Source organism: Malus domestica, chromosome 11 (genome assembly GCF_042453785.1).
Source record: "Malus domestica chromosome 11, GDT2T_hap1".
Classification (NCBI taxonomy): domain Eukaryota; kingdom Viridiplantae; phylum Streptophyta; class Magnoliopsida; order Rosales; family Rosaceae; genus Malus; species Malus domestica.
The window spans coordinates 8,507,126-8,525,237 of NC_091671.1; the positions used below are offsets into that span (position 1 = coordinate 8,507,126).

General features: G+C 39.0%; 1 protein-coding gene across 1 annotated transcript in view; it reads left to right on the forward strand.

Annotated features, from left to right (window-relative positions):
- The first annotated feature begins 1,600 nt into the window (after nt 1-1,600).
- The window catches only part of LOC103416312 (probable LRR receptor-like serine/threonine-protein kinase At3g47570), a 39,077-nt gene continuing 22,565 nt past the window's right edge, over nt 1,601-18,112 (forward strand). Inside the window, exon 1 of the mRNA XM_070808362.1 lies at nt 1,601-3,981. Within this exon, the coding sequence (XP_070664463.1) occupies nt 1,601-3,981 (2,381 nt within the window). The remainder of the gene's footprint in view (nt 3,982-18,112) is intronic.

Consider the following 18,112-nt stretch of genomic DNA (forward strand, 5'->3'; position numbering starts at 1 on the left):
ACAATGCACTTTGATATATTTAAAAAAGTTTGCAAACACACTTCTTAAATGGAATGACAAATCAGAGAGATATATATTCTAAAGCCTTACGTGAGGCTTATTTATACAAGCAGAAAAGAAGGACCACTCAAGTGCTTTTAATAAAATAAACACAACAGCACACACAAACAAATCATATGAACTTTGGACAATCTAGCACACATATGCAGCTATCTTTCCAGCTTGCAATCAACACACTTTCGGCTAGCATATCACATGGCAGCACACTGCTGTCTTGTAATCTGCTTTCGGCTAACAGATGGAGGAGCAATGATGTTTATATTTGCTGGATACAACCTGGAAAGAAAAGCTAGCATCACATGGAAAGATAGTTAGACATCACATGGCTTTTAATTTGAATTTCCAACAATAGCTCCCTCGCCCTTGTAGTGCTACTTTTAGCAATTATAGACTTTGGATGATGTATACTGAAATGAGCACATTAAACAGCTTAAAATAATGACAAACAAGTCCTTTAAGAATGCATACCCGCTCTTACCAGAGATATTAAGACAGAACAATTTCATTTTTCCACGATCATTCTACCATTGGCCTCACAGACCAAGGAAAGTCGAACGAAAATTTTGAAACCAAGTCGCTAAAGAACACTAAAGTAAAACTTTAACCCTATAACAAACTGCAGGGGACATTTTGATTAACATAGCAATCTAATCAAACCAAGTAGTTAACTACTGCAGCTCTTTGAGCATCTTTCTTCTTTGTTCAAGCATTTCCGATACGCTGACATCAAATAGACATCAAGCATGGCCTGAATGTCATTAAATACCTAAAACCATCATTACCCCTCAAGCTCCTTTAAGTTTCTCAACTAATCGTAGATTCGCTTGTATATTCACTAGGTTTCCCAAGTCCAACATTGATTAAAACCAGAAGTACATCAACCTTCATGCAGTTCAACAATTTTCATTGCACCACATGTCATTATCTATAAGTAATATTATCTTAGATTTTTGTTCAAGTGTGAACTTTGAAAGTTTTATTAGATATTTTTTGTTGCAAGTTTTTTCTAATTTTTTTGGATTTTTTAACGTCTGATGTGAGAAAATATTGGGTTCCATGTATTTGTTTTTCCATTTAGGATGATTGCCAAAATGAATTATGGATGATAATGCTATTTCGAGTCAGCTTCTGGACTCAAGGTGCTTTAATGGTCTTGGTCCTTGGCGTTCACCGAAAGTGCCAAACAGTTCCCAGTAGTGAAGTCGTCTAAAAAAACAATCCAAAGTGGTTATCATATTTGAATTTTCAATAAAAAGAAACTGTGGTGGAGGTTCATCCTATGATCCTAAAGGTGCTTTAATGATCTTGGTCCTTGGTGTTCACTGAAAGTGCCCAACAATAGTTCCCAGTAGTGGAAGAAATGGAACTCACTATGATGCTATTCTTGGACTTTTTCCAGATAGTCTAAAAAACCAGTCAAAGTGGTTATCATTTACTTGGACTTTTTCCTTCCCATATTTGAATTTTCAAGAACCAGAAACCGTGATGTAAGTTCCTCCTATGATGCTATTCTTCTATAAATTGTCTTCCCATGCAACAAATGGAACTCACCACTTTCACAACTCAACACCTATCTCTCTGTCTTTTTGCTTCTCTCTCTAGTTATTTTGTTAATCAGATCAGAAATGGGGGTTTTGGTTGTGAAATTGATCTTAACATGCTTTTCAGTGCAGTGTTCGTTTGCTGTTGGAGCTCCCTGCGATCGGGACTCAGAGGGAATGTGACGGATAGGCTGGCGCTGCTAGCCATCAAAGCTCAAATAAAGCAAGATCTCCATAATTACAATGTGATGAGCTCCTGGAACGAATCCACGCACTTCTGCATGTGGCATGGTGTGACGTGCAATCGACGACATCGCCAAAGGGTCACTAAGCTGGACCTGCAATCTCAAAATCTGGTAGGGAAACTATCCCCAAACGTAGGAAATCTAAGTTTTCTAAAGGAGTTGTGGCTGCGAAATAACAGCTTCAGTCATGAAATTCCTCCACAAATTGGGAATTTGGGTAGGTTGCAGGTATTGCGATTAGACATTAACTCGTTTAGTAGCAGTATTCCACACAATATATCATATTGCTTCAACCTTATCGTTGTGAATTTCACTCGCAACAAGTTGGTGGGTAAAATTCCTTCAGAAATTGGATTGCTGTCGAAGCTTCAAAATTTTATATTAGAAGATAATAATATAACGGGACAGGTCCCTCCTTCCTTGGGGAACCTTTCGTCTCTCCGGGCACTAATTCTCGTTAGTAATAACTTGATGGGAAACATCCCCAGTTCTCTTGGCCAATTGAAAAAATTAACCTTCTTGAGATTGGGGTTAAATCAGTTGTCTGGTAGCATCCCTTCCTCCATTTATAACCTCTCTTCTCTTGTTACATTTTCCATGACAAATAACCAAATTCAAGGGAGTATTCCATCAGATATTGGCAAAAGTCTTCTTAATCTCGAAATATTCAACTTCGGCATCAACCAACTTACTGGGTCCATACCTCCCTCAATAATCAACGTCACAAGTGTTTGGTTTTTTGACGTTGGGAGTAGCAACCTAATCGGACGGGTACCGAATCTCCAAAAGCTTCACAACCTCCAGGTTTTCAACATTCAATATAATAATATTGGAAGCGGTAAAGATGGTGACTTAAGTTTTCTCTCGGACTTGACCAATGCCACCCGGTTACAATTTTTGATTATTAACACCAACAATTTTGGAGGGACATTGCCCATGTCAATATCCAATCTCTCAACCAAACTTGAAATTTTTGCAGTTGACACTAACCAAATATATGGAAGCATCCCATCTGGGATAGGGAATCTGGTGAGCTTGGAATGGTTGTCTTTGGGGAATAATAGCTTCACAGGAAACATCCCCTCTGACATGGGTAAGCTTTCAAACCTTGGATTATTAAAGATTTACAAGACCAAATTATCAGGAAATATTCCGTCTTCCTTCAGAAATTTAACCAAGTTATACCATCTTTCGTTGGTTGGAAATTATCTTGAGGGCAGCATTCCTTCAGGTCTGGGGGAATGCCATGGGTTGCAATTGTTGTATCTTTCTTATAACCTCCTAAATGGCACAATACCCAAACAAGTTTTTAGACTCTCCTCCTTAACGATTTCTTTGGACTTGTCTAATAACCTCTTCACAGGTTCCCTTCCCCCGGAGGTTGGGAATTTCCATAGTCTAAGTGAACTGGATCTTTCTGATAACATGTTATCTGGAGAACTTCCCAGTAGCCTTGGTGGTTGTGAGAGTTTAGAAGTCCTGCATTTGCAAGGAAACTTCTTCAACGGGTCCATTCCTTTGTCTATGAGTTCAGTGAGAGGGATTCGAGATATAGACCTTTCTCGCAATAATTTTTCAGGGGAAATTCCACATTTTTTAGAAGGCTTTAGAATCCTGAATATTCTGAACTTATCATTCAATCAATTTTGGGGAGTGGTACCAACTGGAGGTGTTTTCAAAAATGCGAGTGCTATTTCAGTCATTGGCAACACAAATTTGTGCAGTCTTGTTGCTAATTTAAAGCTTCCCAAGTGCAAGTCTAAAGAGACCAAGAAACGAAGATTGTCTCGTAGCTTGAAACTAATACTCCCTTTAGTATTTGGGCTTACTCTTCTAGGAATAGCCATGGTGTTCTCCTATTTCTTTCTTTGTTCATCAAGGAAGAAAAGGAAAGAAATTTCATTGAGCACTTTGGGGGACACTATTTTGCAAGTGTCATATGCTACTCTACTCAAAGCTACTGATGGGTTCTCAGAGGCTAATTTAATTGGTGTTGGTAGTTTTGGGTCTGTGTACAAGGGAGTTCTTGATGATGATGATAAAGCTCAACTTGTTGCCGTGAAGGTGTTTAACTTGTTACGCCTTGGAGCTTCGAAGAGTTTCATAGCCGAATGTGAAGCTTTGAGAAATATTAGGCATCGAAATCTCGTCAAGATTATAATTGTCTGTTCAAGTGTTGATTTTAATGGTAATGATGTCAAGGCTCTAGTTTATGAGTTCGTGGACAACGGGAGCTTAGAGGAGTGGCTGCATCCACCTACTGGAACTGAAGAGTTAGGAGATCATGTACCCAAGAATTTAAGTCTTCTTCAGAGGCTAGAAATTGCCATTGGTGTTGCTTGTGCACTAGATTATCTTCATAATCATTGTGAAACGCCAATAGTTCATTGTGATCTCAAACCAAGCAACGTTCTCTTAGACAAAGAATTGACTGGCCATGTTTCTGACTTTGGATTAGCAAGGTTTCTCTCATAAGTAACAAGTAATGTTTCAGCAATCCAGAGTCAGACAAGTTCTATTGGAATAAGAGGAATGGTTGGTTATCCAGCTCCGGGTATATATATGTTAGATATATACTTCATTATTTTTCCTTTCTTATTTTGGAGTATTGAATTTACAAAATTCAAACTGATTTATTTATACAGATATGTGATGTTTGAATTGTAGAGTATGGCATGGGGAGTGAGGTGTCAAGGAATGGGGATGTCTACAGCTTTGGTATTCTCTTGTTAGAGATGTTTACAGGGAAGAGACCCACTGACAACATTTTTGGTGATAGCTTGAACCTTCATAATTTTGTCAAGATGGCTCTCCTCGGGCGAGTTACGGAGATTGCAGATGCACCACTTCTTCAAGGAGGCACAAACGAGAATTCCAATCAATGCAGTGCAAGAATTCATAAAGTTGAGGTGTGCTTGAGTTCAATATTTAGAATTGGAATTGCTTGTTCTGCTGAATCCACAACAGATCGACTAAAGAATATCAATGATGCTGCATCTGAACTTCATTCCATTAGGAATACTTTTCTTGGATAGAAACTCTTTTTTATGTGCTTTTGTGATAAAGAAATTTCGTGCTCGTGAAGTCTAGCTTTTATGTTACTGCAATAGATGTGGAAGTTTGCAATGTAAATAATCACCAAAGAGGTTCATTGTGTGAAGAGTGTATTACTACTTCTTGTACTTGGTATTTTTGTGTAATATTCACATCGATTAAAATCTAGTTCGTGCCACAAAATTGTTGAAAATTCACATTGACAAATTCCAAATTTTTTGAAGATTCATAACCTCTAGACCCTCAAGATTCAATAAAATCAACTTGGAAGCTGTAAAGATAGTGATTGGAGTTTCCTATTAGACTTGACCAACAAAATTGTTGGTTATGAAGGTGTTTAACATGTTACGTCACGGAGCATCAAAGAGTTTCATAGCCGAATACGAGGCTTTGAGAAATATCAAGCATCAAAATCTCTTCAAGGTCATATCTGCATGTTTTCTCGATGATGATTTCAAGGCTCTAGTTTATGAGTTGATGCACCAAAGGAGCTTAGAGGAGTGGTTGCATCCCCCTCCTGTAATTAAAATCTTCTTCAAGGGCTAGATATTGTTATTGGTGTTGCTATTATGCACTGGATTATTTCATAACCATAGCGAAACACCCATAGTTCATTGTGATCTAAAGCCAAGCAATGTTCTTCTAAACACCAAGTTGACAGTGGACTAATCTCAGACTATTACTTATATGAACTCCTCCATATAAGTGGAGAGAATTTGGTTCAAGTTGGTTGATATGGTTAATAGGGTTTGCAAATGGCCATTTTTTGTAGTACTTTAACCCCAACTTTAAAGCCCATGGGCTGTGACAAATCAAGGTTTTCTAGCATTGTTGTTATCAATATTCTCCTATGTGCATTCTAAATTCTAATCCAATGGTTTTAGCAGTCGTTCTACCAATCTTGACAATGAAAGAGTTTTTATTTTATTTTTTCGAACAAATGATATTATCTACACTAAGGGGAAGGGGATAGGCTTAGCCTCGTAATGAGCTAACAATAATGTGGTTCAATTTCGTATTTGACGATAATCGAACTTAAAACATATCACTTACAAGTGAAGAGAATATCACTGGATCGTAGTACTAAGTAGCATGAAAGAGTTTCTATTAAACCAACAAAAATGAAAATTCTCAACCGTTCATAAATGGATTTGAATTTAGATTTATTACAATTGATAGATTTTTTTTTTTTGGGTAATCAATAGGATACTAACAAATTTGTTTTTAGAACATACGTCACAATAATGTGACTTGTAGCTGTGTCACTGGCCTTTTAACTTATTGCCCTATCTTTAACACACTTCAATTAATATCATCCACTAATTGTTAGTATTTAATGAATCTCATCATAAATTGTTACCCAAAATATTACTTATCAAAGCAAATAAACTTGATTGAGTTATAAATTTATTGGCATGGTTAGGAGAAAAATCAATTTTGTTCATAATTTTCATGTTTTCCAAGTGAACATGGGCTATAAGTGAAGTTCCAAAAGATACGGTGGTGTAATTTGGTCCATGAATTGTTTCCTCCAATTTGCATGCATGCGGTAGGTGACTAACTCCCAAATAATTCTCGTTACCAAGCAAATTAAATACCATTAACTAAGAGCTTAAAAACTCCTGAATTATTACCCCTCTATTTTGCTTTTGCAATTAGGAATTTTTCCCCATTTGCATAAAATATGATAAGAATATTTTTGCTCTCCACACTCAAATGATGGTGATGCTCACTACTTTATTTATCACCGTTATATGAGTTTAATACTTTGGATAGACACAAATCTCAAAATTTAAACTCATACAACGGTAATAAATAAGGTAGTAAGCATTACCACCCCTTGAGGGTGATGACTAAAAATCACCCCAATAATATAAGTAGTTAAGTTGGTGTGGTTGTTGGTCTTTAGCAAGCTTCTTATATAAAAGAAGAATCTGGGTACTTTGGCCGTTTTGCAGAAGAAAAAGAAAGGGGCATTTGATGTTTGGACATACATAGTGATGGTGCTAGCTACCTGCTTCTTGGTGTTTTTTAAAAGAAAATAAGAAAAAAATGAGAAACGGCTAACTTGCACCCTTTGGATATTATGATGCCATTTTGCTTGGTTGAGAAACTTGTGGCTTTTCTAATGGAGATTGCGTAAAGGTGCAAACAATTTGTTAGTGGTTGTGCAAAATAGGTTTCATAGTAGAAAAAATGCCCGCGCTCCGCCGCGGGTTTTGAAATCGTAAACCACAATTTAACATACCCATTTCTAAATTATTCAGAAATCAATCGGAGAAAACTTCAAAATAGAAGAAAAATGAGTTTTCAATCAAAGAAAACTTCAATTTCATGCAAGCTTTTTTGTTCTAATTTCAGGGCTTAACAATGCAAGATTGGAATTTCCAATTGGTTCAAGGAAGTAAGATAAACCAATATGCAAAATGAACTAAAAAAATAGAATCTAATCCAATTTGATTTGCCGTTCAGGTTCAAAAAGACAAAACGAAGAATATTTGTAAGCAGCCAAACATCAGTTAAAACTAATCAATTAAAGGCAATAAAACTAAAGCATTTCATTGAAGACATAGATAACATATTTGGTTCTTTGTACCTAAAATGGAAAACATTTGCTTTCCTATATGCTCTACAGTTTGCGAAAGTGCTGGAAATTTACAAAATATAAAGAGACAATCTCAAAATAAAACACAGTTGAAGGAAAAGTAATAAGAAAAGAATAGTGTTTTTTACCTATGATCCATGTGAGGAGTAGAATTTCCAGTCACAATTGACAACCCAAGAGCTCTGTAAATCAAATATATAGGAAAGGATCTATAAAAAGTGAATTACAGTTTCTCAAATCAGAAAGTAACATTTATTGGAAAAGATTCAGACTCATTTTGGATATAGATAAACAATGGCATATTAAAAACCAAAATGATAAGGCATTCAACTTCAACATTCAACATTCATGTAAAAAAATAAAAAAGATATACATGTTACCATCAATGTTTTGGTAACAAATTCCCAAATTGCTCTATCTACCAAACATTTTCAGATATATAGTTACAGATGTTCACTTTTATGATATTCAACGAAATACCCACATTATTGGCAAAACGACATGGTATAGATCTTTTGAGCACCCGAGCCAATGACAATAACATTGAAGGCAACTACAGAAATTGTACATTATATAAAGAGACAATCTCATAATCAAAATTGTCAAAATCAATATTTTATGGCTACATTTTTTCATCAGTCGCTCAATATACACAAAACACAGAATCACATACTCGACAAAAATTCAAACCCATAAATCCGAAATTAGCAATGTTATTTCTTACCCCCCAAAAACAATCCAAATCTTAGTGGTTACATTCATTAGTCAAGCACTCAACCACTCAAGCACATCGACTACAACTTGGGAATGTTATGCAAATCTTAGGCAGCTTGAATAATTAAAATTGAGTTGGAAGAAGCTCCGTTACCTGCTCTGCTAGTTGAGGAGTGTCACCAAATTCGGCACTATCATCAGCATCAACACATTTCACACACTCCCGCTTCCAGAACATTTCACAAAATCGAAAACCAAATGAGATTATGTAGCAGAAACGATTGACGGAAAAATAGATTAAGAAAAGCAATTAATATTAAACATAGAGGATGAATGATGTTGTCCAATAAAAAAGACAGCTGTATATATTTCTTGACCATGAGAAAACATCAAATTAATAGAGGCATTAATCCTAAGTTTGCCTGTTCGCTCCCTAAATTCGCCATGGGCCTCGCGGGCATGTCGGGAATTTATTCAAACACGAAATTGGTGGGGTGCGGGCGTGCCACTACTAGATGCCGCTAGTAGACGGATTTTGAATGATTGAGGTTGCACCTGAGTTCGACTTCTGACCACGAGATTGTGTCATTGAGTGGGAGTGACTCAAATCAAGGTTCTTTGTTTCCCTTAAAAATAAGGACTTTACTTATATGGAGAGGTAGAACAATATGTAAATGACAAAGGAAAACGAATGACTAATATTGTAGATTGCTTGTAAATTAAATGACTGAAGATAAGTTGTACATGAAAACTACAAAGGAGATCGATACTACAAGTGAGCAGCAGAGCTAATAAACTAGATAAAAGAAGGCTTTTGATTAAGGTTGATCCTGAAAAAGATGAAGGCATGGTGCTGACTACAGCTTCATATGCAAATCTGACTTGAGCAGAGTTTGTGTATTTGTTTGATTGAGTGTCCATAATCCTTGTGCATCTGCCCCTTTAAATGGAGATCTGAAAAGAGACACATGCTGAGAACCTTGTACTTGCCCGAAAGAAACTTGGGCAGCTTGCATTGCTTTTGCCAACTTGCATATAGAAATAATATTTAAAAGGGAAACTTACATCTTCACCACATGTTTTTAGCACATGTCTCCCCAACTTGTAATAAGTTGGCTTCTTTCACATGTTCTCTGCAGGATGTATGTATGCTTTCCAATCCATTTGTAATGGGAAAGCATGCAATTGTTGACTTGGCAAATCTCCACCACCCAAACAAATTGGAGAAACAATATTATAGTGTAAAAACTCATCCACTTGCAGCCAAATATCTTTCTAAGTTAGCTTTGTTGCATATTAATCCTTCAAATACCATATTTTATCCCAATGGCCCAAGTAAATTGGGCACATTTTAAGTGCAAACAGAAGCCCCCCAAGTTTTATAAATTTGAGCAAAGTTTGTGAAACTTACGACTCCAATAAGCTCTTCTCGAAATGGAGGATATAGCAGGCATAAGAGAATTGAGCATGAAGAACACTGATCTCAAAGGGCAATTGTTTGGGTTAAAACTTGAACTCCTCTAGACGAACATCAACTTTGTTTGCTCTCCAGTGTTGCCAGGAATGTCATTGAAGGAAGAGGCACGTCTACCCCTTCGGTCCTTTTGTCGTTGATAAACTTGGCAAGATGAGCAAGGCAATTGGTAGTACAACTAGCATTGGAAAGAATGTTGTATGACTTGTGCTCCTTCTTGTTGATACCAAAACAACATGGAAGCATCCTCATTGGTTACAGAGATAGTAAACTGGAAAAATGCCCGAAGTCGGGCAAACTGGAAAACACAGAAAAAGATAGAGAAGAGAGAAACTTGGGCAACTTTTCTTTTTATTGTTCTTTTTCTTTTTTGCCTCTTTTCATATAATATATAATATAACTTTCATATATATATATATATAAAAACCCAAAGCCCTTTCAGGCAACCCAAAACAGAAAGAGACAGGAAGAAAGAGAAAGGAAGGAAAAGAAAAAAGAAAGAAGAAAGAAGAAGGAAAAGGAAAGATAGACGACAGCCACTTTGGGTGACTTTTCTTCCCTCTATATATAATATAATATAAAGACATATAATATATATATATATATATATATATATATATATATATATATAGAAACCTTTGGGCAAAATGGAAGAAAGAGAGAGAGGGAGAAAGAGAAAGAAAAAGAGAAAGAGGGTGTCCTTTCGGGCAAGAAAGGGACAGAAGAGATAAGAGGGAAAGAAAAAATAAAGAGGAAGAGGGAGAAGGATATAAAAAAAACGAAATGGAAATCAAACAGGTCAGCACTGGAAATGGCTGCAGGGCTCGAGAACTTCTGCAAGGAGGTTTGAGCATCAACATCAGCAAATCTGCTTTGGTCACCTAGAAATTTGTGCGGAAGGGATAGATTCTGCATTTGTGAATTTCTTTCTTGCTTCATCAGACTTCTGATTTTGAACTCCTAAGGTATTTTGAAATAGTTCTCTTGGGGAAGTTACTGTCCATCCCAAAATTCAAAAATCGAGATGCAAAGGATGATCAAGCTGTTGGAGTACTGTTAGTTGAGGACGGTGCTGGTATTAGGACACCTGGATTTCCGGTTCCTGATCGTATAGGTTTTCATTTGTCTGTGCAGTAAGTTTGCGAGCACCAAGCCCCCCAGTCTTCACAATTTTCTTGTGCACAGTCGTTTCCCCGAAGCTCATTATTCTCAGTTGCTTAAGAGTCCACGAGTCTCAATTTGTAGATCTAACAAAGCTTGATATGAACGCCGAGATTGCAATGAACGGCCGAATCAATCGATGCAGAGAAAGATCCCATATGTAATTGATGCCCAAGTCTGGTTCTTTGCATTATAATCGAAACACATCTTGTTTTCTGACTTTGCCTCTGAGCCCAGGCCGGGCATTTGGGTGAGCTGCAAAAGTAAATTTCTGCACACCTCCTCCAACTAGTGGTGAGTTGAAGATGACGGCTGAAGTGTAATGGCTGGCTTTGAAGCTGCAGCTGCTATGTTGGCTGCATGTTGGGAGGTAACGACAGGCGGCTGTGAGCTGCTGGTTGGATGTTGCAAGTTGCAACCAATGGAGCCAATGGGAGAGCAGAAGCAGAATGACTACCTTCTAACATTTGTAATTTGTTTTGTCTTGTGAGAGTAGAATTCAAAACTTGTAAATCTGATGCAGATCCTTCTTAACCAGCCAAGACATAAAGGAACATGAGATCAAATGCGCAAGCAGCCATAACATTTTTTTTTTAAAGTAAGCCACTCTTGTTACGGGAAGGTCCTTGCTCACTTTGAGATGATTTTTCTTTCTAGGAATTGGTCATCCTCTCTTGCATCCTTCTCCATATTTTGACCAAGATTACTTCACGATAACTGGGAAAATTAGATCTCATGACTGCATGCTGTGGTAACCCATGGTGAAGTTTTGAGGGATCGAGATGGCTTGTGTCTCCTTCCACTGTTTTAGACACCTCAAGCAGTACAAAGTGAGGAGAATGGGCAGCAAAGTCAGATGCTCTTGTTGTGGTTGCTGCTGTAGTTGTTGGTATATCAACAATCTTCTGCTTTTCAGGGTCTGTTTTGATCGGGGATGGATCTGCTGAAGCTTCCACTGATGATGCGGCAACAGCAAGAGCATGAGAAGAGTTTATTGCAAACGCACTACCCGCAGAGAAACTGAGTCCTGATCCACGAATGAAACTCAGATAAATGGCATTTGGAGGGGGATGACCAGCAGTTATCAAGGGACCATAACAAAGAGGGTAGGCAAGAAACAGAGCAACCAGCGTAGTATGTAACAAGAACACTTCATGTTTGCCAGATCGAATGTGGGGCCCCACATTTGATTGACAATATCTAAATCAATTGTAGTGGAGAATATATCATGTCCCTTGGGCAAAATTGTAGTTCCGTCGGGCAACCACTCATTGGGTAAGATAACCCAGTCGGGCAAGACAACATCTACCCAAGTCGGGCAAGTAAGCAAAACAGAGGAGTAGAAAGAAAAAGAAAAGGAAAGGAAAAGAGAAAGAAAGAAAGGAAACAAAAGGGAAAAGACCGAGAGAGAGAGCCCTTTCGGACAAATCAAAACAACAAAAAGAAAGCCCTTGTCGGGCAATAGAAACATAAACTACAGCCTTTTCGGGCAGAGTATAAGAAAAGGTTATATATATATATATATATATTCTTGTTTTTTGTTGCCTGATAACTCAAAAAGCCAAAGAAAGGCCTTTTCAGACAAAAAGGGAAGAAAGAGAAAATGAGAAAATGAGAAAGAAAGGAACTAAGAAAAAATGTACAGGAGGATAATAGAAGGGAAAGCCATTCGGGCAAGTTGTAGGAGCCTATTGGCTACCCATGTGTTATTTTTCTCTTAACACTCAAATCTTTTTCTCTTCTTAAAATTAAGTATAGAAAGATCAGATCCACCTTTTAAATTGGCCATACTATGTAGCTTGGGAATCAAAGGAGGTGGTCATTCAAGTTTGATCCTAAGCTTTGTCCTTCTCGAGATCTCGATGCGAGCAACATGCTTGTGTTGGTGGGGAGGAGTGTACGAGCTTTTTTTTTCTTCTTCGGGCTCCACATGAGGTGTGAGTTCGAGCCCCCCAAGAGTTGGTGTTTGGCCTACAACGGCTTGGTCTTCTACAACCATATCCATTTTCATGGATTTTTCATTAGGTGGGGCCATTGTTTGGCCTTCATCAATGTGTATGATTTGTTCTTCCTTGGTTGTAGTAGGGTGAGTGAGCTTTGTAGAGCGGATTTGACATATTTGATCTATCAACTTTCTCAAAGTTTCTCCAAAAGTTGTATAGCCTTCCTCCACCCTTTTAAAACACTTAGTCACCTCTTCACCATACTCGATGCTTGCCACATGGAGTTTGGACACCTTCTCTAATTTGCCCACATCCTCTTTGTAAAGCTTTTCATTCGGATGATCATGAGTTGACATCTCATATATTGGCTCTTTTGAAGCATTTTGATACTCAAAGCCATTTGTTGGCCTATCATAGTATTCATGAATGTGATTGTCTTTAAAAGAATAATAATCTTCATCATAGCCATAAGTTGGCCAATCTTCAAGATTATTATTTATTTGATGGCCATTAGTTGGCCGACAATCATGTTCCATGGGACTTAAGTACTCTTCAGCCATGTACCCATAAGTTGGCAACTCATAGGTTGGCTCTATGTGATAGCCATAGCTTGGGCGCTCTTCAACACCGTCATCCTCCTCATACTCCGAAAAAGCATATTGAGAAAAATCATGAACATAAGGATTGTTCATAATCTAACTCTATATAAGGGTCCCACTGGGCGTGCCAAAATATATTTGCTCCCTAAATTCGCAATAGGCCTCGCGGGCATACCAGAAATTTATTCAAACACGAGATTGGTGGGGTCCGGGCGTGCCACTACTAGATGCCGCTAGTAGACGGATTTTGAATGATTGAGGTTGCACCTGAGTTCGACTTCTGACCAAGAGATTGTGCCATTGAATGGGAGTGACTCAAATCAAGGTTCTTTATTTGCCTTAAAAATAAGGACTTTACTTATATGGAGAGGTAGAACAATATGTAAATGACAAAGGAAAGTGAATGACTAATATTGTAGATTGCTTGTAAATTAAATGACTGAAGATGAGTTGTACATGAAAACTACAAAGGAGATCGATACTGCAAGTGAGTAGCAGAGCTAATAAACTAGATAAAAGAAGGCTTTTGATGAAGGTTGATCCTGAAAAAGATGAAGGCTTGGTGTTGACTACAGCTTTGTATGCAAATCTGGCTTGAGCAGAGTTTGTGTATTTGTTTGTTTGATTGAATGTCATATGATCTCTTGGGGAGAGAAACGAGGATGGGGAAGCTATCTTGGATTTTGCAATGGCATATGATCTCTTCTTAGCCAACACCTTCTTTAAGAAGAGAGAAGAACATGTGATCACCTACAAGAGTGGGTCGTCAAAAACACAAATAGATTTTCTTCTAATGAGGAAAGATGATCGTATAACTTGTAAGGATTGCAAAGTTATACCAGGAGAGAGCGTGGCTAATCAACATCGCTTGTTGGTGAAGGATGTACATATCAAAAGAGTGAGAAAAAAGAACAAGACTTGGAAGTGCCCAAAGACTAGATGGTGGAATCTAAAAGAAGAAAAACAGGCCATTTTCAAAGAGAAAATAATCACCCAGTGTGTGTGGGATAGAGAGAGGGAAGCTAACCAAATGTGGGATTCCATGACTAGTTGTATCCGAAAAGTAGCAAAAGAGGTATTAGGAGAGTCCAAGGGCTTTGCCCCGCACCAAAAGGAATCTTGGTGGTGGAATGAGGAGGTACAAACAAAGGTGAAGGCTAAGAAGGAATGTTGTAAAGCCTTATACAAGGATAGGACCGATGAAAATGGTGAAAGGTATAGAAAAGCGAAGCAAGAGGCGAAGAAAGCTGTGAGAGAAGCTAAGTTAGCAACTTATGACGATATGTATAAGCGACTAGATACCAAAGAAGGAGAGTTGGATATCTATAAACTAGCTAGAGCAAGGGAAAAGAAGACAAGGGACCTAAACCAAGTGAGGTGCATCAAGGATGAGGATGGAAAGGTTCTTGCTACAGAGAACGCGGTTAAAGACAGATGGAAATGTTATTTTCATAATCTTTTCAATGAAGGAAATGAAAGGAGTGCTTCTTTAGGGGAGTTGAGTAACTCAGAAGAGTGTAGAAACTACTCTTTTTATCGTAGAATCCGGAAGGAAGAAGTGGTTGTAGCTTTGAAGAAGATGAAGCATAGAAAAGCAGTAGGCCCAGACGATATACCAATCGAAGTGTGGAAAGTTTTGGGAGAGACAGGTATAACATGGCTCACTGATCTTTTCAATAGGATTTTGAAAACGAAGAAGATGCCAAATGAGTGGCGAATGAGCACTTTGGTGCCTATCTACAAGAATAAGGGCGATGTACAAAATTGCATGAACTATAGGGGTATTAAGTTAATGAGTCATACAATGAAGCTCTGGGAGAGAGTCATTGAGCATAGATTGAGGCAAGAGACACGGGTTTCGGACAACCAATTCGGGTTCATGCCAGGGCGCTCAACCATGGAGGCAATCTATCTCTTACGAAGATTGATGGAAAGATATAGAGATGAGAAAAAGGATTTACACATGGTCTTTATAGATTTGGAAAAAGCGTATGATAAGGTCCCAAGAGACATTCTTTGGAGGATTTTAGAGAAGAAAGGAGTACGAGTAGCATATATCCAAGCTATACAGGATATGTATGAAGGAGCAAAGACTGCCGTAAGAACTCATGAAGGACAAACCGAAAGCTTTCCCATAACTGTAGGATTACATCAAGGCTCATCCTTAAGTCCTTACCTTTTTGCGTTGGTAATGGATGAGTTAACAGGACATATTCAAGATGATATTCCTTGGTGTATGCTTTTCGCAGACGATATAGTGTTGATAGATGAAACTTAGGAAGGGGTAAATGCAAAGCTTAACCTTTGGAGAAAAGTGTTGGAATCTAAAGGTCTTCGCCTAAGCCGATCAAAAACAGAATATATGGAGTGCAAATTCAGTGCAAATGGAGGCCAAAACGAGTTAGGGGTGAGGATCGGAGATCAAGAAATACCAAAGAGCGACCGTTTTCGTTACCTAGGATCTATCTTGCAAAAGAACGGAGAATTAAATGGAGATCTCAACCATAGAATACAAGCTGGATGGATGAAGTGGAAGAGTGCATCCGGCGTGTTGTGTGACCGCCGTATGCCACTGAAGTTCAAGGGAAAATTTTATAGGACGGCAATAAGGCCGGCGATGCTGTATGGCACAGAATGTTGGGCGGTGAAGCATCAACACGTACACAAAATGGGTGTAGCGGAGATGAGGATGCTTCGTTGGATGTGTGGGCACACGAGAAAGGATAAGATTAGGAATGAGGATATCCGGGGTAAAGTAGGAGTAGCCGAAATTGAAGGAAAGATGAGAGAAAATCGGTTACGGTGGTTTGGACATGTGCAAAGAAGGCCTACTGACGCTCCGATTAGAAGATGAGACTATGGGACAGAGGTTCAGGGCCGAAGGGGTAGAGGAAGACCTAGGAAAACTTTGAGATAGACCCTAAGAAAAGACTTAGAGTACTTGGATCTAACGGAGGACATGACATAGGACAGAACACAATGGCGTTCTAAGATTCATATAGCCGATCCCACTCAGTGACTTGGATTTTCCAAGTCTCCAACCGAGAAGTTGTCATCGCTCGGGAAATTAAGGGAACACTACCTCAACCTACATGCTCCACTCACAAAGCTTCAACATACAAGCTTTAACAAAAGAAAATTCAAAGAACTTAGCGAATAAGGCTTTGGTGATTTAACACAATACGTTGAAATGAAGGAAAGCTTATTTATTGATATCCCCGATAAGTTACAAATATGTACATATACTTGAGTCAAAATAAACAAACAAGAGGGAGCCTTCACAAAGGTTGCTTAGGAGAAGTCTCAGCAGTCGGTAGAGCCCCAGAAAGAGAAGGCACCGGAGGGGGATCATTCGGAGCCTCAGTACTGGACAGAACCCTAGAAGGAGGAGGCATCAGAGGTTGATCATTTGGAGCTTCATTACGCGGTATAGCCCCAGAAGACGAAGGCAATAAATGCCTTTGGAACAAACCCAAAAATCTCTGATGATCAAGTAAAACCTGACCATCAGATTCCTTCATCTGGTCAAGCTTCCTCTTCATGTTTGTAGCATAGTCATGTGCGAGCCGGTGCAACTGTTTATTCTCATGCTTGAGCCCTCTAATCTCCTGTTTTAGACTCATCACTTCAGCCGCCAATGATTCAACTTGGCGGGTTCGAGCAAATAGGCGTTGGGCCATATTAGACACAGAACCTGCACACTGAACACTAAGAGCCAGAAAATCCTTAACAGCCAACTCATCAGACCGTTTGGAAAGTAGTCTGTTATCTTTGGGAGTGAGAATGTTCCTGGCCACTACCGCAGCGGTCATATCATTCTTCATCACGGAATCCCCAACGGTAAGAGGACCAGTAGGGGAGACGAATGATGGGCGCCATATGTTGTCTGGAGAATGCGGGGCTGCCTCTTCAACAAGGTTCAAGTCAAAACGACGGTCGGAGGGGCCAGACATTTTCAAAGGTGTTGAAGAGAGAAGAGGTCGGACAAATCAAGATCTTAGAAGTGCAAGAATGGAGCTTCTACTGGTGGATATTCAAGTGTGCTTTGGAACTTAATGTCAGCCCCTATAAAAATCTGCACTCGACGAAGCTTCAGAAATCGAAGAGGCGCCTGCTCAGAAATCGAAGAGGCGTTTGCTTTCTCAAAAGCTGGGCTGCTCAGAGACCACGAGGGTCGATCTCAGAAATCGAAGAGGCGTTTGATTTCTCAAAAGCTGGGCTGCTCAAAGACCACGAAGGCCGATCTCAGAAATCGAAGAGGTTTTCTTTCTCAAAAGCTGGGCTGCTTAGAGACCACGAGGGCCGATCTCAGAAATCGAAGAGGTTTGCTTTCTCAAAACCTGGGCTGCTCAGAGACCACGAGGGCCGATCTCAGAAATCGAAGAGGCACATACTTTTCCAGCCTTGTCAGCACCTGTCACACGCACACTCAACTTTGCGAAAATTATGGGCATGCTGTCGAAGATTTCTGGCGAAGTAGAAAGCACATGAATCGTACTGTTCAATCACCCACTTCCCACACGCAACAGTAGCTCATGGGTACCATATATAACTTTGCCAAAGTTCTCTGACAAAGTTGAGACTACTTTTCCAGCCTTGTCAGCACCTGTCACACGCACACTCAGCTTTGCGGAAATTATGGGCATTCTGTCGAAGATTTCTGGCGAAGTAGAAAGCACATGAATCGTACTGTTCAATCACCCACTTCCCACACGC